The sequence below is a fragment of the Adiantum capillus-veneris genome, chromosome 13 (genome assembly GCF_014529385.1).
Source record: "Adiantum capillus-veneris isolate H3 chromosome 13, ASM1452938v2, whole genome shotgun sequence".
NCBI lineage: Eukaryota > Viridiplantae > Streptophyta > Polypodiopsida > Polypodiales > Pteridaceae > Adiantum > Adiantum capillus-veneris.
The window spans coordinates 132,845,568-132,866,751 of NC_140943.1; the positions used below are offsets into that span (position 1 = coordinate 132,845,568).

Here is a 21,184-nt window from a genome sequence, read left to right on the forward strand (position 1 = left end):
ACTCGAACCATGGATAACTGTCATAATTCTCCAACAGTCTTTGCCTCTGTAACTGGATCACCCAAGGGATAGGCGAATTCAAAAGAAAATATAATATACCTGTTGAGTTCGAAATTTTGGGCTCTTCTTCTCGACTTGTGATGCTCGCTGCTGTTGCCGCACGCTCCCCCCTCTCCAGCACCTGTCGCCCCCCCCCCCCCCCCCCCCCCCCCCCCCCCCCCCCCCCCCCCCCTCCTCCCCCCCCTTCTCGCCATCGCTAGCTGCGTCCCCCCCCGCCTAGCGCTGCCCCCCTGCCCTTTCCTTGCGCTGCCCCTCCCTGTCATCAGCCCCTGCCATTGCGGCCGCCCACTGCCCTCGTTGTCGCTCCAGCCCGTCTCGTGCTGCCCTCTCCCGTTGCCGCTTCCAGCCCGCCGCCCCACGCTATCCCCCTCCCCCCCGGCTCATTTTGCTCTTTGCCGTGCTCTCCCCGAAGGTTTCTTTCGTTCAGGCTCGTGCACTGCTGGTTTCTTCACGGTGCTTGTCGGGGTCTTTCTGCAGAGAAATCTCTCTATCCACTCCCTCTTCGCCATAGCAGTAGACACAGATGGAGGCTCAAGCTCCGCTACAGAGGGACTCTGATGAAGTCCCCTCGCCCAACCCCGTTGAGTCCACCATTCGACTTGCTCTCACTCCGAGAGAGCAAGCGAGCATAGCTGCAGAGGTGGAACGCCTGCAAGCGACTTCCATCAGCTGCAAGATTCTCGGCACCAGACCCATCAGAGGAGAGCTGCGTGACCTTCTCCAGGCCCACCTTCTTGTAGAGGTGGGCAAGATCTTGGATGTATAGTTCCTCGGACGCGGCTACTATCAAATAGAGTTTGAGATCTCCGAGATGGCATCCAAGGTCATCGCGATGAGCTCCCTGACCATCCGAGCAGTTCGAGCCCACTTTCGACAGTGGAGACATGGTTTTAACCCAGCTATGGATGTTCTGGTAGAGGAGGCAGACCTTCCCATCTCCGTCTGCTTTCCTGGTTTGAGGAGGGAGTACCTATCACTTTTGTCCAGGATAGGCTCATAGATTGGGACTCCTGGAGACACCTCGCACGACAGCCTCAATAGTTGCCAAGGCGGCCGGCATTCCCTCAGTTCGAGTTCTGGTTAGGGACACCCACACTCTCCCGAAGGTCATACTACTTCCTCGGGTGAGTGGGGGTTGGTTCAGATAGAGCGTGCAGTATTCGGGCCTCCCGAATCAGTGTTTCATTTGTTGACAGATGGGCTATCTTGCGAAGGCGTGTCCACGGAGGAGACCCCGACCTACTCCTCAGGCACAGCCCCAACCCTCAAGGGCTGGCCAGCAGCAGTAGGTAGAGCCACACAGCACGCAGGCAGAGCCACCCTCCGAGCCTAGGGCTCAAGCGGAGGAGGGTTGGCAGCAGTTTGGTGGTCGACGTTGGCAGGGGCCACCGCGCCAGCGTGGCGCTCAGAGTGGTCCTCAGGCTCCTGCCCAGTAGCAGTGGATTCCCACGGGAAACCGTTTCGACCCTCTACAGCAAGACGAGGTCCCTGCTCCAGCCTCCACCTCAGCCTCACCTTTGACAGCCCCTCCCCCCCGAGTTCCCCCCCTCTTTCGCCTCGCCCCCTGCTCCTCCTCCCTCTGCCTCTTCGTCTCGCCCTTCCACCTTTGCCGATCCCCCTCGCCCTCCCTCCCCCCTTTCTTCTCCTGCTCCCTCACCTCCTCCCGCTCCAGTCTTGCAGCCCTCCTCGACTGCTAGCAGATCTCTTGGCAGCGCCTTTGGCACGAGTCGCTTGGAGAGAGAGAGACAGCCTTTCTTGCGACCCCCTCGCCAGGTACAAACATCTCCCTTGGCAACAGTTCCTCGTGGTCTGACGAGCTTCGACATTCGTTGTCGTTGGGATTTCTTTGCCTATGACTTTACACGGTTTTTCGGCGACCCCTCACCAGACCTTGAGGCAGCCTGCTTCAGAGTTCATGTGCTGTTCCTTGCAGCTGGGGGGATAGAGGCCTTGGACTTAGCAGTTGGCTTCTCTTTTCCCCCTATGCAGCAGGAACCAGGTTGAGTGGACTATAGACTCAGTGTTGGAGTGGCTGCAGACACAGGCCCTAGAGTTCTCTCATCACATGGGAGACCTAGGGGTTACAGACTCTTTGGCCATTGGCCAAGTTTGTTGTGACACCTCGAGACGTAGCAGGATGTAGACACATTGTGGTTTACTTTTTTGCTGACACGCAGAGTCCGCCATGCTATGTACACATACATGAGGACTTCTAAATAGAGGAGGTTGCTTTACGCACAACTCGGTCTACTTGGGCTTGGGCTGGACACTCTATGCAGTCACGCCTATCTCGAGGACGCTCGAATGTAGATTACTCCCCATCCAAGCCTGCCTCGAAGATAACACGGTTAGCTGCTGCGGCAGCATTAGTTCTCTCTCGTTCCCCATGAGGATAGTCTCATGGAATGCACAGGGACTAGGTGGGCCTCAGTTTCAGCGTCAGAGGGGCCAGCTTCGTCAGGAGCTCTAGCGATGTCTTGTGGGAGGAGAGATTGACCTTCTTATGCTACATGAGCATCATCTGTGTGAGAGCCGCATTAGATGTTGTGGTCAGCTTTTGCGTGGACGATCTGAGACTTTTTGGTTAGCTGTATTTGGACCTGGAGGCATCCAAGACGGGGTATGTATGACTGTTGCGGATTCTTTGCAGCAAGCCATTGTGGGCAGAGGGATTATTGTGCCAGGTAGGGCTCAGTGGATCACTATGCAGGTTCAGGGTTGCGTCGTGGGTGGGCTTCCTGAACATCTATGCGCCCAATGTGGCGAGTGCACGTGGAGAGTTTTGGTCTTAGATTGTTGAGTCTCTGCCGCAGGCAGAGCAATGGTGCATAGGGGGTGACTTCCAACATGTTGGAGGAACCCTCTGATAGGATTGGTGGCAGCCATACTACTGTGCATGGAGTTGAGTTGGCAGCTTGGGAGAGGTTTTGTACGACTGCGGGTTTCAGATGTGTGGCAGCATTCTAGCTTTGTGAGGCCCCCAGACAGCGTGGCCTTCTCTCGTTCGGACCGCAGAGTGGGAGGCGTGAATCTATCTCGGATAGATCGCTTCTACACTAGTAACCACTTCTGTGACTTGGGTGGGACAGTTGGCATTCTGGCAAGGACTTCCTTCTTGGACCATGCACCAGTGATCCTTACAGTGACTGATAGGCAGAGAAGGGGGAGCACGATGCTACGCATCCCTGAGAGGGTCTTGATGGACTCAGTGCTCAGAGAGCGAGTGGAGGCTCTTTGGACAGAGAGCTTAGACATGCAGGCTTCTCCTGCTGACAGAGTGGCCTCAGCACTTGCTCAGCTTAGTCGTTTCTTTCTTCAGGAGTCTTCAACCCGCCTAGCTGCAGCGAGAGAGGAGCAGCATCTCCGACGGGGCATTGCTTCCTTGCAGAGGATGTAGGAGCAGCATCCAGACAGTCATTGGTTGGAGGAGCAGCTAGAGCAAGCTCGCCAGGAGCTCGTCAGCACAGAGAAGAGGCGCCAGGAGTTTGCTTTCATCGACAGGCATCTCAGTGGACCCAGGTGGGTGACAGAGTGACGGGTGCTTTCTTTGAGGCAGTGGGACCTCGGCATACGCTGTTGGGAAACAAGCAAACTGGAACACCTCTATAGCGATGTCACCCAAGAGCGTTGAAAGAGCACTACAACAACACCAAAAGCGTTGGAAAATCCCGTTGAAACACCACTAGTCCAACAAGAGCAGTCCCCTTGGGAATTTACTGACCGTCTCGGACCCAAGAGACTATGTCACGTAGGAACAAAACCCTGCCAAAGCATGGATTTACAGCACACGCCGACCAATGCATATGAAGACAAGGGCCTCCCCTTTCACCATTGAACATCACAAACCCACAACTTCAACATCAATACCACAATTCATAGCTACATGCCCTCCCAATCTGTCTGCACACAATTTGCCACTAGGTTGCCATAGCCATAATCCTGCAGAGAACTAGTCGTAACCTGAAGAGCCTAACTCCAATTGGGGCACTTTAAAGCTTAAGAGAAAGCTTGAAAAATGACTGGCGAGAAAGCTGAAGATGACCAAATTTGAATCTACACGCCCAAAATTGATGCGAACAGGGAGCTGTCCCGACACGACTACACGTAGAGTAGGCAAGGCGAGGGAAAAAACTACAACAAAAACCATCAAGAAGGCCCAACGAGCTCAAACCTGCAATTTTCTGGAGTTTGGTTGAACTTTTTTAAGTTTGTACGTGAGTTTTAGTTATATACAAGTCTCACTTCAAAAAACTCACTCACGAGCACTTACAGTAGCCCGACAGCTGTCACTAGGCTAGCGACTTGCAGTGCATGTACATGTGCTTGCTAAAGCAAGCTAAAAACCCACAAAAAGAAATCCCACACACACTTTTGACATCGGGCGTCATGTCCGTATGTACAAATTTACAGAAAACGGGGTGTCAAAAATGCGCCCAACATAGTTTGCCAACCCCCAAGTCTGCTAGAGCATTCATGCTCAGCAGTAGCATAACAATCTTTCCTACCTGGATCAAAAGGCCATACAACATAAGAACAAAATTCATGAAAAAACACCAGCCATATCAATTTTCCCACTCCCACTATCAAAGCATAAACCATATGTAGAATCCAAATCCTGTTTAGGCATAAAGGACTCTCAACAAATACAACAGAGAAAGACCCTTTGATTATTATAGCATGCAAGGAAGCCTTTAACATCTCATCCAGAAAGTCTTCAACTTTTACCTCAACCATTTTTATATCCTCATGCATATCCATTTCATTCTCCCCACGCTTCATTAAGCCTCATCCAATTCAACCATATCATGCTTGATAGGTAAGCCATCTTCCATATATACCTTAGGCTCCTTAACAAGAGGATCAAACAAGGTAGCATCAACCATATTCACATGAGGCATAACAAGAGAATCTCCATCATTTTCCATATCTTCTAAAACCTCAATATCCTCTTCATCAATTAAGGCAGGATCACCCACACCATCATGCACGCCATGAAGCTTCTCATTGATAGGGTCCTCATCAATAACACAAGTATTATACTTAGTTGCTTCATCACCCTTTGGCATACTATCACCCAAAGCATATACTTGAAAACCCTCATCATACACATCACCATCTTTCCCATTGCTAACTTCCTTGACCTCCATCATGTGATCTTTGGCTACCATGAGTCTATACCTTGCACTTTCCTTCAAGGGTGAATCTGGGTATATCCTGGATTCATCTAGGTATATAGATCTTTGGCTACTTCATCTACACAAAGAGAACTCTACACAAAGAAAACTCCCAAGAGTCACATTTGTATCACAAACATACTCCTCTTCATTAGAATATACAATACAAGCATCAGCCATGTGACTTGGATATTCAAAATTCTCATTTCCTTGCATTTGAGACTCATTCATGACCATGGTAGCCTTCTTGCCTACATCCATCTTACTGGCATCATCATATTTGACAGGAACGTTGACATCAAAGCGCTTAAACAACAAAGATGGCATACATCGAGCATTCTTCTTGATCTCATATGGAATTCTTCTTTCACATGCTCAAGAGAATGAGAAACATGGAAGTTTGCACTGCATACATTGTCCATATTTATGTCTAAAACATAAGATACATTTGGCTTCACATCTTCTTGCAATCCAAGCTGCTTCACTCTCTCTAGCTTCCATTCCTTATGCTTTGCAACCTTTACTGCATCATCAAATGTAAGTGGCCTTTTAAGCTCAACCTTTAACTTCAAATCAGCCCTCAAACTTTGTATAAACATACACTTTTTAAGCATAATAGGAGGAGCATCACTTCCCAAAGAAACACACCATCTTCTCCACAAAGCATTGAACTCCTTGACAAAGGAATGTACACTTTGACCATCACATTGCACAAGTCCTTCAATGGTGTGCCATACATCCGTTGGGTTCTCTACCTTCTTGAACTTCTCAAGAAAAGCCTTCTTTAATGCATCATAAGTCATCACCAATGGTGGTTGAGATGATTTCAATCAAAACTCATACTCATCATACCATATCCTTGCATCCTCTTTCAAGCAAAAGAACAAAATCTTGAGCATAATCATTAGATCTTCCTTATTTGCCATCAAAGAAGAAAACTCCATCTTTTCAATGAATGCATCAGCATCCTCACCTACATGACCATAGAACCTTGGAAACTCTATCATCATAGCCATCAAAGCTGTCAATTGAAGGTCACTTGAAGAAGATCCTCGGTGGCGAGCACCAAAACACTATTGGGAAACAAACAAACTGGAACACCTCTATAGCAATGTAAACCAAGAGCGTTGAAAGAGCACTACAACAACACCAAAAGCTTTGGAAAATCCCTTTGAAACACCACAAGTCCAACAAGAGCAGTCCCCTTGGGAATTTACTGGCCGTCGCCCACCCAAGAGACTATGTCACATAGGAACAAAACCGTGCCAAAGCATGGATTTACAGCACACGCCGACCAATGCATATGAAGACAAGGGCCTCCCCTTTCACCATTGAACATCACAAACCCACAACTTCAACATCAATACCACAATTCATAGCTACATGCCCTCCCAATCTGTCTGCACACAATTTGCCACTAGGCTGCCATAGCCATAATCCTGCAGAGAACTAGTCGTAACTTGAAGAGCCTAACTCCAATTGGGGTACTTTAAAGCTTAAGAGAAAGCTTGAAAAATGACTGGCGAGAAAGCTGAAGATGACCAAATTTGAATCTACACGCCGCTACATGCAAAATTGATGCGAATAGGGAGCTGTCCCGACATGACTACACGTAGAGTAGGCCAGGCGAGGGGAAAAAACTACAACAAAAACCATCAAGAAGGTACAACGAGCTCAAACTTGCAATTTTCTGGAGTTTGACTGAACTTTTTAAAGTTTGTACGTTAGTTTTAGTTATATACAAGTCTCGCTTCAAAAAACTCACTCACGGGCACTTACATTAGCCTGACACCTGTCACTAGGCTAGCGACTTGCAGTGCATGTACATGTGCTTGCTAAAGCAAGCTAGAAAACCCACAAAAAGAAATCCCACATACTTTTAACATTGGGCGCCATGTCGGTATGTACAAATTTACAAAAAACAGGGTGTCAAAAATGCGCCCAACAACTCATGCCAAGGTCACTCAGTTGAGGAGGCCCGACGGGTCAATGGCTTTAGAGCCAGAGGACATGCGTGCGGTTGCTACTGACTTTTACCATGAGCTACTGTTTGCAGAGCCCCAGTCAGAGCGTCAGGATGCATTGCAGAGAGCAGGTGTGGGCACAGATGCCTTGTTTGGTGACTGAGGAGATGCGTCAGAGGCTTGAGTTGCCTCTACAGCTAGAGGAGCTGCACACGGCTCTTAGTGCACTCCCCCATGGTAGCTATCTAGGTGAGGATGACTTGACTCCCAACTTTTTCTTAGAGTATTGGGACTTGCTTGGCTCAGATCTCTGTAATGCTTTTCAGTGCATCTTGCACACAGGTGAGATGCTTGACAGCATGAGTGAGGACCTGATTTACCTCATTCCCAAGGAGGGTGGCTCCTTAGATGAGATTCGACAGTGGCGCCCCATCACCATCCTCAACTCAGCCTACAAAATTCTTGCCAAGGCTCTGAGTTTGAGGATTCTGCCACTTCTAGAGAGCCTTATACGTGGGACTCAGACAGGTTTTGTCAAGGAGCGTAGTATCCTTGATAACATCTTTACTTTTTGGGAGGCTTCTGCCCTCGCGCGGCTCCGTGGTGAGGATTTGGTGATTCTTCTTCTTGATTTTGAGAAGGCCTATGACAGAGTTGACTATGATTTTTTAGAGGGCACTCTACGCAGGATGGACTATGCTTGGATCAAAGGATGTTAGCTTTGTACAGATGGGCACATAGTCAGGTGCTTTTGTCAGGAGGTAGAGGTGATCGTTTCATGCTCACGCGTTTGGTCTGATAGGGCTGCCCTCTTGGCCCCTTCCTCTTTCTATTCTATGCTGAGGCAATGAGCAGGTTTTTGGTTTTACAGTAGGTTGATTTACGTGGCTTAGCGCTCCCTATTCAGGAGATATGAGCTACTGGACGTTGAGTTTGTAGACGACTCAGCCTTGTACTTGGATGGCCAGGAGGCCAACCTACACAGGTGTGAGCAGGCTCTTGAGACTTTCTGTTGTGCATCTAGCGCACTGATCAACTGGAGAAAGACAGTGGCTTTCTCGGTTGGTAGTGCTCCTACGCCCGATTGGATACCAGGTGAGGGTTTCAGGTGGATTCCCCCAGGGACTGCAATTTGGTACTTGGGTTGTCAGGTTGGTTTGGACTTGTCTCCCGAGCAGCAGATTGCTCCCCTCCTCCTGTCTATCAGGAGGAAGTTGTTACATTGGAGCTCCGCACGACTTTCTTTGGGAGGCAGAGTTGTAGTGGCCAACCAGGTGTTGTTGGCTACTATGTGGTATATCTCTTCTTGTTGGATCTTCTCGAGTTCTTGTATCAGCCAGGTAGAGAGGCTGATCAGGAACTTCCTTTGGTCAAGGCGTGACACTCAGATAGCCCGGGCCAGAGTGGCATGGCAGGTCATCACTCTTCCTTGTTCTCAGGGAGGGTTGGGGATCATAGACCCATCACAGCAGAGCAGAGCCCTTCTTGGGAAGTTTATCGTCAGAGGACTTCTTCCAGGGGAGGAGCCCTGGAAGGAGTTATTGCTTCAGCGGCTTAGTGCTAGGGTGCCTTAGGCTGGAGGCCCTTGGCGACCCGCGACTCGATGGATTTTCACAGAGATGCGTAGAGTTGGCTTGAGCAAGAGACTAGAGGACCGCTTCGCTGTGAGTCTGCTCCGATCTTGGGAGCAACTGCGACGAGGCCTGGAGTAGCGTCAGCCTACTTGCAGGGAGGAGCGCCTGAGACAGCCCCTTGTTTGGAACCCCATGGTTAGCACTCAGAGAGGCCACTTGGTTGGTAGTTGGCCTCATGTTTCCTCGGGTCCCATGGCAGAGGGTCCAGCACGCTCTCTAGGTGACTGGTTATAGTTTTCAGGCTTGTCAGAGGAGCTTCAGGGCATTCAGCTACAAGGCATGAGAGGGGTGCAGAGCATGTGTCAGGACATCTCAAAAGCAGTACTAGCTGAGTGGCTCACACCTCTCGAGTCAGCAGCGCCTAGATGGATGGGAGCCTTCACACGACTGGAGGTTCTCATCTCAGCTCGGGCTTGCTTAGAGACTATACCCTCCCTGTTTTTCGAGCTATAGGGTGAGGGATGCTTACACCGAGTTGCAGTAGAGGCCCCGCAGGTGGCAGAGTGCTGTTTTCAGAGGATCTGCGTGGTGGGCATCTGTGGAAGGACTTGGTCATAGATCCCGACCCAGCAGCTCTTGAGACTGGCCAGTGGAGATTGTGGGCTTGGGAGAGCTGCCCACTGGCACGAGTATGGTGGGATCCTTGAGAGTGGCTTTGGAGGGACCCTTTCTCCTCTACAGACCACCCAGGCGTCCCTTTCTTTCAGTACACTGTTCGATTGGGACATCACATAGTGGCAGCGCAGAGAGAGGCTCGTCCTGCTGCAGCACCTCATTGGTAGGAGGAGGCTCTCACAGCTGAGTTCTTGGCAGCATTTTGGGAGAGGTTGTGGGACTCCAGACAGCCGATACGAGTCACTTTGTTCAAGTGGCCGGTTGCACACAGAGCTACAGCAGCTGGAAGTTGGCTTGTACATGGTGGTCTCTCGGCCGCATGTGCAGCTTGTGACCATCTTGTGGAGATTCAGCGTCACTGTCTTTGGGACTGTCCTTTGGCACAGCAGGTGTGGCTTCGTGTCCTAAGGCTGATGCCAGCTCTTTCCACAGCTCAGCAGTACACTTGGGGGGCAGCTGCTTGGTCCACTCTCCCGGGCCCGGCACTTCAGTTTGAGCTATCTTCCACTAGCAGGATGCTAGTGATGCAGGGGGGACCGGGGTCGACCTACACTCCAGCCTGCTACAGAGCTTACTCCACAGAAGTGGTGCAGTGAGCGAGAGGAGTGTTGGGAGCTTATCAGTGGCCTGACACTGTGGTTCATTTGTCGGGCCTGCTGCTTCCGCATCTTCGAGGCTCGCCCTGTACCACAGCAGAGACTGTTCGGATCTTTGGCTAGAGCTGATCCATACTTCAGAGGACAGTTTGAGAGACTCCAGGGCAGTTCCGACCGCATGCGGGAGCGTAGAGAGGCTTTCCTTCGACTTTGGCGTCCAGGGCCTTTTTTCACCATGGTCCAGGGTGTGCTCCGATGGCACTACCGTCCACCTGTGTGGCTTTTCCCTCCTCCCATCTCTTGATTTAGCTTCATTGTACATACGTTGTTTTTTCATTGGGAGAGTCTCCCCATCATGATTGTTGTAGCCCCCTCTTGTAGAGGTGGTTGTAGCCCTATGGGCAGTCTCATTAACTGATAAAAGGATATTTTTCTTGGAAGAAAAAAATAATAATATACCTATTGAACGTGGAACCAGAACCAAGAAGACCCTCTTTGAAGAATTCCATGGCTAACTGTAACTGGTTCCTAGTCCGAGAAGGACCACTATCCACTTGTACGAAATAACATGCCAGTTTAAGGAAAGTAGGTGTGTCCTGAATGGTAAGAGTCTCTAGGTGTCAATCTGGAAGACAAAACATAGGAACTACTGCTCGGATGCACTGGGAAGAGCAACTGTCACACCACAAATTCGAAAGACGAGGCAACCACCGAAATGGCTAAAGAAGAACTTTGCCAAGATACTGACTACAGTGCGGGTTGAAGCACACCATCCAAAGCCACAAGAAAGGGGCAAAGAAACCAAGAACTAGACAACACCATGCATGGTACTCCGTTGAATGGAGCACTGGTAGTCGAGGGAAGATAATAACATGGAGGCCCCCTCTAAAAAAGAGAAGTATCCTCAAAAGTACACGCTGAGGTAACAACTGACTCAACCCACGTCGGAATAGAGCAAACACTGTCATTGAAAGCTCCAGAGTTAAAGCTGAGAACTCCCCTCAAGATAGGAAGTCCCCCTCCCGCTCAATCCTGGGAAAAGAGAATGAGTACCACTAGAAAAAAATCTAAGACAACATGGAGTAAAACTGCTTCCTATGTAACTGAATAGCAAAACTTGAATCCCATGAAACTCGAGACTCAAAGAGAATCACACCATTGGCAAACTCGGACAACGAAGAATAGGAAGACTTTAAAGGTCATCACGTGAGGTATGCCAAGATCAAACATGTAGGCACAATCCAATACAATATGCCAAACCGCATACAAACTCGCAAGAGCACATATACTCCAATTGCTGTAACTTGCTTCCTTAAAATCTTCACCAAAAACTGTACTTTGTACTTTGTGCTGAAGAGAACAGTCCCACAACTGAACTGTGCAATCAATATCCAATACACAACACGACACCAATACTCAAGGGAGAGTAAAAGAACCGGCTCATAGAACAAGCCCATTAAGAAAGCTGGGGCTGATCTGTAACATGCTAGAAAGCTGGGCAAAAAACTGTAAGGGAAGAACCTGCTATACTAGCCAGCTGTGGCCAGGTCTACACCCGAAGGACTGGCTCCAAGGTTGGAGCTCGCCAAAGGGATGTATGGAAGAAGCATCCAAAAGTTGATGATTGCGGAAGTAGGAACTAGTTACTAGATGCCCCCACTAACTGTCGACACTACGTGCAAACCTGTGATCCAAAGGATCTCGACAAATTTGTTGTTCATCATCAAGAAAACTGCCCATGGAAGGTTGCAAACCTGTCCCAGTATTGGTGTAGACTAGCTCACAAGGATCGTAAACTATCCCACAAGTGATATTGACAAGCTCACAAGAGGGCAAAAAAGTGACCAAATCTGTAGGGCCACACTACCACAGGGAATGAGTGAACATGGAGCAAAGAAAAGTCCACACTCCGTTAAAACCTCCTCGAACTGTTGTCATTGTTGGCTAAGGGTTTGGCATCACATGCTCCACCTCTAAACCTCATCCAAGGAAGTTGGATGATCAAACAAGAAGTGGTTCTGGAGATAGAAGTATCCCCCTCTGCCTGTCAAAGCCAACTCCAACACATGCACTGGAACATGCACGTGAACTGCTGCATACCGGAGGAACGAGGGTTAAGTGAAGCCGAAACTGTAACTTCTATCCTGAGATGGACAAAGGAAAAGTAAAGAATATCCTCTGCTTCAAGAAGGGAAGGATCCCCTTCTGTCTTCCATAATCCACAATGTGGTACAAAAGTGCAACTGAATCATCAACCTGCTACCATCGGATAGGTAGCTCCATCGACAATTCCAAGAGAGAGATGCATTTGCAAAAGGCACATCAAATCTGCCAATCCATCTCCTCGAAAAAAACACAGTCATAGAAACTTCCTCCAGTAGTGATGAAGAAGATCCTACTTTTGTCCAATCACTTCTCACTGAAGAAAAAGCTGGAAATGAATAGCTCCCCCTCTGGATCCAATAACCGCATGCTTGCTTCCCTTGCGGGAGGGCACAGTTTCATCTGGGAAGAAACCGGAGCCTCCATCGGGTTCGCTTCGGTGAAGAGAGGTAAACAAGAGTAAAGATGGGAAAGTTGTAAATGAGGGTCCAAGGCCTCCACATACCCAAATCTGCTCCAAACTTGGAGAAAACCAAGAAAAACAGCAAGCTTCTTCTCTCTCAATCATGTCCAAAACCGCACGGGACTAGCAAAATCATAGGATCTAGGTGGTCGTATCACCATAGGGCTCTGATACCATGTCAAAGGTGGCAGTGGAAAATGCAATGAAGACAGAAACTCGCTCGTGATCCGGTGGCACCTCCACTCCGATCTAGAACATCTGCAATGCCAAACACATGAACAAGGCACACCTGGGGAGAAGAGAGATCACTGAGGTAGAAAGAGATAGGACATCTCTCCCACACACACACACACACACACACACACACACACACACACACACACACACAGAGAGAGAGAGAGAGAGAGAGAGAGAGAGAGAGAGAGAGAGAGAGAGAGAGAGAGAGAGAGAGAGAGAGAGAGAGAGAGAGAGAGAGAGAGAGATGAAAATGAAATGATATATTAACGTCTTCAGAAGGCCAAAATGACCTATGAGACGAAGCTGTTACAACATAGTGAATCTGATACCATGTCCGGAATCAAAAGAACTGAAACAAAAAATACAACTACTACAAGCTGGGACTATATGGATGTGCCAGCTAATACAAAAAAAAGGTGCCAAGTACAATGTGTAGCACAATGAGAGAAGGGGGGGTTGGAAGATATGGTAGAGATCCATCCTCATCTGCACTCTGGACGTCGAGAAAGTATGGCTTGAATCCTCTGCTGTGGTCTTCGTCGATACTGTGTAGCTCCTCTCCTCAATCATGGTTGTCTAGATCTCGCTAGCTCCAATGCTCGGTCTATGAGAATACGAGTAGTGGTAGTATTAGTGCGGGCATAGCTCTTCAATGGTGGCTTCTCCTTTGGCTGCTCCTCTAGGTGTCCAATATCTAGTGTAAAGAAATCTGTAATCTGTCTCTCGGACTGTCTCTCTCCAGCTCTCCTCAGTAAAGTGTCTCTATGCCTGTGTAACTAAAGTAGATACAGTCCAAGCCATCTCTGATCCTCATAATTCATGACCCTAGATAGAGGCCCAAAACCCTCTCTTAATATTTAATGAAAATGGCATCGTATCTCATAGTACATTGTGCAATGACATATGTAATGTAACACTATCTCTTGCTCTAGATGACATAAGCGGCATATCTTGCTATCTGCTGCTATCCCTCTGAATCTGCCAGTCTCAATCTCGAGCTGATGCGAGGATGTGCGTATCTGGCCAATGGCGCAATGCAAACCATGTGTGTCCATATAGCTAGGTCGAATCACAAACCCATCCCTTGTGAGGTGGAGAAGATGCTCTCTATAGGAAGCCATCTTCGTGCCGAACTCCTGTACCGGCTCTATCCATGTCCTCCTCGTGTACAGCTGGATCAGATCCTGACGAATGAGTAGTAATCTCCACCCGTACATCAAGGGTGCCTATAGAGAGTACTGAAAAGGAGGCAGCCTGTCCATGGTGAAACCATGTGTCTGAAACCATTATGTCATCTGTGCATACCAGCACAATGTATCCCCCTGTAGAGCTAACTGTCTTGAGGACTCTAGGGGCAACCTGGCTTATCTATCTCTGGTAGTATCCCATAGGCTGTGTACAAAGGAGACTGGTCTGGTCAGCGCCTCAATCTCCATAGGGGGGGCAGCTAACTCCGCTCGAATGATATCATGGGGTACGGAGGCCTTGGCTCTAATCAGCCGAGAGATCATAGATACCAAGGGCCTCTCCATACGGCTCCAACCATCCTGGCCTACAGAAGGTCCCCAAACCTGCACCCCATATAGCATAGTAGAGGCAACCAAAGTATTAAAGAGCCATTACTTTGTCCTAGGTTCTTGGAACTGAACGTGCAAACACATCCTCTCCAATCCTCCCAAAGCCGCATAAGCTCTAGTCAGTCTAGTCTCTGCTGCTCTTCTCAAAGAAAATCTCGGCCCAGTAAAGACTACCCCCAGGTAACTGTATGCATTTGTATACTCCACAATCTCCTGACCATATGTGAAAGCAGGTGCTGATCTCCTGATCCATTGTGGTGTGGTGTTAAACACCATAACCTTGGTTTTACCAAGGTTTACACACAATCCACTATCCTCTGCAAAACTATGTAGTGCATCCAAATGTCGCTGCATACCCTCTGGTGAGTCAGATATCAACACAATATCATCAGCATATAACAACAATGGGATCCACGTCCTTGCCAGCTGGGCACCTCTGTCATCCTCTCTGTCAATGTAATCAGACACCTCATCAACATACATACCAAATAGAGTAGGAGACAATGGGCCGCCCTGTTTCACCCCAATAGTAGAGTGAACTAAATCAGATACCCCTTCCGGAGTGCGTACATGTCCCATCACTGATCTGTATAATCCCCCAAATCAACTCTATGGGCACCCCCATCTCCTGCAGTCTGCGCATCAATCGAGCTCTCGGTACCATGTCAAATGCTTTGCGGAAATCCACAAATCTACAATAAATCCGTCTCCCACGTGACATGTCCTCCTCAATGATGGCTCTGAGTGTCAGGATATGATCAAGAGTGGAGAAATCCCTTCTGAAACCGGCATGACCCTTTGCTCGTACACCCTTACCCTCTGCCCAATTACTCAAGTGCTGCTCAAGAATGGATGCATACAACCGTGCCAATGTGTGTCCAACCATAATAGTGCGGTGGTTCCTAGGCTCTGTAGGATCACCAGCCTTGAAGATAGGCACAATAGTAGACAACCTCCAAGTCTCAGGTAAACCCTCACACATGGCACGATTGAACAACACTGCAAGAACCTCCATCAACATATCCCTAGCATGTATAAAGTGCTCCGCTACTAGACCATCATGATCATATGCCCTCCCGGTCCTCATCCTATCAATGGCCCTCTGTACCATCCCGGTGGTAAAGAAGGTGCTCGTAGAGAGAGAAAGTGATCTGGGAAAGGCTCCCCATGCAGATAACAATCTGCTCATACAAGTGACCAAGGGTGGTCCGGCATAGAACTGACTTGCCCACTGGATAGACCCGAGGTGCACACAACTGCGATTGCTACTGACACTACCAACTGCTCCTGCACACAAGACCACTGACACGGTCTCCACTTGTGCATTACCTCCAACATGCTTTGAGAGCATAGATCTGGTGCATCTCCTCCTGGCTAGATCTAGATGTGGATCTAGATCTCAAACGAGGAAACCTGCCACTGCATGCTCACAAGGGCTATGAAAGGCTGCCCTGAGGTGGTACTGCACCGTAGAGATGATCTCCGAGCATTGCTCCTGCTGCCCATGGAAAACACTGGGCTGAGTGCTGCCCAAAACGCTGGGCTGATAGAGAAAACGGTGGGCTAAAAGGGCTATGAAAGGCAGCCCTGAGGTGGTACTGCACCGTAAAGATGATCTCCGAGTACTGCTCGTGCTGCCCATAAAAAACACTGGGCTGAGTGCTGCCCAAAACGCTGGCTGAGAGAGAAAACGGTGTGCTAAAAGCCCTCCTCGCCGCTCATCTGCAACCCTAGGGTTGCCCACTAGGGGCTCTGTGCTCCCAAGAGCACTGTGCACTGCTGATTGCTCCTGTGCCCTGCCTACTCCATATATATCCCCAGATGACCAGGTCGGCCACCTGTCCACCAGCCCCCACGACCTGGGAAATGGGAGAAAATAGGGAAAATGTGCACCGGAGGCCATATAAGCAGAGGGATAAATACTGCCAAGGCTGGGAAAAATACCCCCGGCCTGGAGGAGCCTGATGGCCATGGAACCAAGCCAAAACCCAAGGCTAAACATGGCTAGACACAACCCGTTGTGAGAAACCTACCTCACACTGGCCCGGCACAGCCACAAAACAGCCCTCACTCCCTAGCACTTGTCCCTGGGAGCCCTCACTCCCTAGCATATGTATGTAAAGAAGTATCAAGGGGTTAGAGTGTTGTTTTGTAAATTTCAGCATAGATGCTTTTTTAGCAATTGATTTACAAAAAAATTATAGTTGAAACTTTTCTGTGAACCATTTTAATGGCGAATGTTTTTTGGAGATCAGGAGAAAATTATTCATGATTGGGCATGGGCGGGAACTCCCCATGAAGGAGCAGCATGGCTTCGACTTCAAAGGCTTGCTGATACTTGGCATCGGATCATGCTTATTCCTGTAACGGGAGGAGTTATTGTAGGAGTCATGCATGCAGTGCTAGCCATTATCGATCAAATTAAAGCATCCAGATCGAATGAGAGGCGAAGGTTTGACGTGCTTGCGGGTATATGCCCAGTAATTAAGGCTGTTCAGGCTGCTGTAACTTTGGGCACTGGCTGCTCATTAGGACCCGAGGGTCCTAGTGTGGATATTGGCAAGTCTTGTGCGTTTGGTTATGCGGAGATGACGAACAGTAACAGACAAAGAAAAATTGCCCTTGTTGCAGCTGGTGCAGCAGCTGGTATCTCGTCAGGTATTCCTTATTTCTCAGATTATCTGTCATCTACCAGTGAATTTTAAGAGAGCATTCCTCCACCTTGTTGCACGTGGGACGTGCATCTTTATAGCCTTCCTCTGTCAACATTGCTACTCTCTTGTCCAGGTACACCAGTTTTTACATGTAACATTCAACAAGGGATGTTTTTCCATGTCGTCTCAAACTCCTTATCCACCTGTATATTCCACATCAATACATCATTTGTTTATAGATCTGCTTTAGGATTCGAATATTATAGTTGTGCACTTGATTATCGTGAACAGGATTTAATGCTGCTGTGTCGGGTTGTTTCTTTGCAATTGAGACCGTCCTCAGGCCTTTACATGCAGAAAATTCACCTCCTCTCACAACTGCGATGATTATTCTAGCGTCAGTGCTATCAGCAACCGTATCAAACAGTATTCTGGGAGAACGGCCTGCATTTACCGTGCCTGCATATGAATTGAAATCAGCTGCTGGTAGGAGCTTTGATTGGATACATTATCTGTGCACATTTAAGCATGAAGAATGGTCTAATTACTCTGTTTCTTTTTGGTAGAGCTTCCTTTGTACCTGGTGTTAGGAATGGTTTGTGGAGTTGTGAGCGTTCTCTTCACTAGACTGGTCGAATGGTTCACTAGTCTTTTCAATATCTTAAAAGAGCGACTTGGTATTCCAATGACGGTCACTCCAGCACTTGGTGGTCTTGGAGTTGGAATTATTGCTTTGAGATATCCAGGAGTCTTGTATTGGGGTTTTACAAATGTTGAAGAAATTTTGCAGTCTGGGAAAACAGTATCTGCTCCTGGAAAGTGGTTGTTGACACAGCTTGTTTTCGCAAAAGTGGTTGCTACAGCTTTGTGCAAAGGTTCTGGGCTGGTAGGTGGGCTTTATGCTCCAAGCTTGATGATGGGTTCAGCAGTTGGAGCTGTTTTTGGTGATCTGGCTGGTAGAGCTATCAATGCAGCTATTCCTGGACATGCTGCAGTTGCACATCCTCAAGCATATGCTCTGGTACGTAATTCTTTCTCCTCATGAAGTTTGGTATTTACATAACACAGAGGAGATTCAGTATAAGAAACACACAACCCCCCCCCCCCCCCCCCCCAGCGGGCGCTGCACCTTCCTTTTTTCCCAGGCCGGGCAAAAGGAAAAAGCTAGAAAAACTCTTCAAAACATCACCCCCATACCTATTATTGTCACCCTTGGATGCCAGAGAAAATATAACAGCTCTGGACTCGTGGCTGCCTTCTAGAGCTCTTTCTGAGCATCAAACCCCTGGCTTTTATGGCAGGTTGGAATGGCTTGTTTCCTTGCTTCTGTTTGTTCAGTTCCTTTAACATCTGTACTGCTGCTGTTCGAGCTGACAAAGGATTACCACATATTGCTTCCACTCATGGTGAGAGCACACTGGTTTGTAACATCAGAAGTCCTTTTTGTTGGTTTTTAATGTTCACTTCAAAGCTTGGTGCATGTATTTCTCCAGGGTGCTGTCGGGCTAGCCATTTGGGTAGCAGCTCTCGAGAATCAAAGACGATCTGGGCAACATAATGCCTCTTCAAATATGCATAGCTATTTACCCATCTCTGATAACACACATGGAGGGCATGAGCAGCGTGTTTGGGCATTGAAGAATGATGATATGGAAGTGGAGTTGTGCACAATCAATGGGGCAATTAGGCCAGGAATGGTTGCCGAAGAAGAACTACTTGATGAATTAAAGGTTGGCAGTTTCTCTGGAACCCTCATATGTCTCTTCTTGGGCCTTCATAATGTTCACTCTGTAATACGCATGTGGTTCACTCTGTAATACACTGATGAAGGCCTTTTTTCTGCCAGTAAGGGAAGGGTAGCTTTCACTTCTCTTGAACACGTTCTGTTTGTTTCACAAGCGGTATGCTATAACTCTTTGGCTGCATTGCTATTGTGACTTTAGGTTGGGCAAGCGATGTCAAAGAACTTTGCAAAAGTGCAAGCGACGGCCACTGTGAAAGAGGCAGTTCAAGCCATGCTTGATGCATGGCAGTCATGCGCTCTGGTTGTGGATGAGAATGATTTATTGGAAGGCATTTTCACAGTCTCAGATTTACATCGAGAGGTTATTGGAGCTGCCATGGCTACTTCTCAGGGTGATACCACTGTGCTCGATGTAAGCTGGGCTTTGTGTCATTTAATACATTCTTGAACAGATATTGGAAAGCAAAACTACAGGAGACTGTGAGCATAACATGGGTTGTTTTATGATATTAAAACTTCTAGGTAGATTCTACCTTAGTTGCTGCTATCTGCACTTGTAACTTCGGCAGCCATGATGGAGGAGAAGGCACTGATGATAGCAATGACATCGTGGTATGCTATCCAGACATGAGTCTGAGGGCGGCTCAACATATTCTTTACAATCGGCATGTACGGCAACTCCCGGTTGTTTCACGTGGAGGGAGGAGATGGCAGGACCGGGGCCGCAAGCTTTGTGGAATTCTTACAGTGGAGGATATCTCTATTTTTCTCAGGTTTGCAGCTAGTTCTCTTCGACATGCATGACTTGTGTGACTATTTGGACGACTGGGCTATCTGCAATGCGGATCAATGGCAGAATTTGGCATGACCTTGTGACTACGAGGGGTGGGCTACTCTAGGATGGATCAGTGGCAAAATTTTGCATGGTGGTTGGAGTTGTTTCTCAACTGTCTGGCAGGAAACTAAACCAGGAGTTAACTTAGTGTTCAGAATTAAAGTAGAGGAAAATGTTATAGGAACTCTTCATGCTACCTTTTGGAAAGTAAAGCAGAATGGGTAGAAATGATTTATTGCTGAATCTGCCCTTAATCCCTTGCATGATAAAAACTGAGTATGCAGACCTTTCTATGGATGTTTTGCTTGTATGTGCATGGGTGTGGGGTGTGTGTGTTACGTCTATGGGCCAAAATTGACACCATTGCATATGTATCCTTCATAGCTCATGTCATCGAATCACATTTGTATGGCTACACAACCCAAGCTCGTGTTACTTTTGAGTCTATTGCATAATAGGAAGATAAAACTCTCACAAAGGATGGCCAACTTGGTTTTGTTGTGCTCATGGCTACATAAATACTCAATTCACTTCCTGCACTTTTTATTCTTTTTGCAGAAAAGAAGCAACAAAGCGAGTCTTAGCCCTAGTCAAAAGGGAGGAGGAGGAGGAGCCTAGTTTTGGACATTAGCAAAAGTTGAATTATGGGCTTCCTTTGCTACCTGGTTCGTAACATATACACACTAGGGATGGCATCTCCCAGTATGCTTATGACAACACAGAGGTCTTCCGCCATGGTTACAAATATGGAAAGACACATTATGAGCAACTCTTGTTCAAGAGTATGCCAAAATGCAGCGGGTTGTCATAACAGGGAGCACCCTTTATTGCATTACTAAAAGAGAACCATTCTTTTGACAGGAGACTGGCCACAACCAGAGCTTTTGAGTTGTTGAGGGAAACACACTCAACCCTTGTTCCTGCCAATGTCTTGTCAGTCAAGGTGCAACTGTAAATTGCTGTGAGCTTGTATCAGAAGACTATTATAGTTAAATTCATTACATGTTCATACAGAGTACAGGTGTCTTGATTGTGCCATGTTCAGAGAGAGCCTTTCTGGCTTAACTCTTAGTTGATGTCTTTGTACATTAGCAATGTCGGTGTTTTCAGTTTTAAGTTCTCATGCTTTTAACTCCCTCATAATTTGCTTAGAAAGGTGAGTTGGGGCATAATACCTTAAAATACTCGAAATAGCCCTGAAATCTGAAAGGGATTGTTTTGTCAAAGTGCCCTAAGAAAGAGGAGAAGCCGGAAGACAAACCAGAAACTTCGAAAGTGGCAGACGAACGACGGTTTGAGCCTTTGATGCTTGGCTCACTGCTTTTATGGTGACTGAAGATGCTGTTGCTCACTAACAAGTACCTTTTGTGAGGCTGTTTGTATGTTGTCCTTACTTTGTTTGCGAAACATTTTAAGACTAAACATTAGCAGTATCAAGTAGTTAGATGTGCAACAGCTTCTGTCTTCCCTTAAAAGTCCAGCTGATACACTTCGAAAAATGTCGCATCTTCGATTTTGAGGCTGAGAA

General features: G+C 47.8%; 1 protein-coding gene across 2 annotated transcripts in view; it reads left to right on the plus strand.

Annotated features, from left to right (window-relative positions):
* The window catches only part of LOC147444897 (chloride channel protein CLC-f-like), an 82,592-nt gene extending 61,921 nt beyond the window's left edge, over nt 1–20,671 (plus strand). The window contains exons 2-9 of one of the 2 annotated variants that reach the window (XM_086527407.1): nt 16,679–17,081; nt 17,369–17,563; nt 17,644–18,098; nt 18,379–18,483; nt 18,571–18,807; nt 19,021–19,233; nt 19,344–19,594; nt 20,215–20,671. In XM_086527407.1, the coding sequence (XP_086383533.1) occupies nt 16,679–17,081; nt 17,369–17,563; nt 17,644–18,098; nt 18,379–18,483; nt 18,571–18,807; nt 19,021–19,233; nt 19,344–19,594; nt 20,215–20,287 (1,932 nt within the window). In that variant the 3' untranslated portion in view covers nt 20,288–20,671. The remainder of the gene's footprint in view (nt 1–16,678; nt 17,082–17,368; nt 17,564–17,643; nt 18,099–18,378; nt 18,484–18,570; nt 18,808–19,020; nt 19,234–19,343; nt 19,595–20,214) is intronic. The other variant, XM_086527408.1, reaches the window with a different exon arrangement.
* Nucleotides 20,672–21,184: the final 513 nt, after the last annotated feature.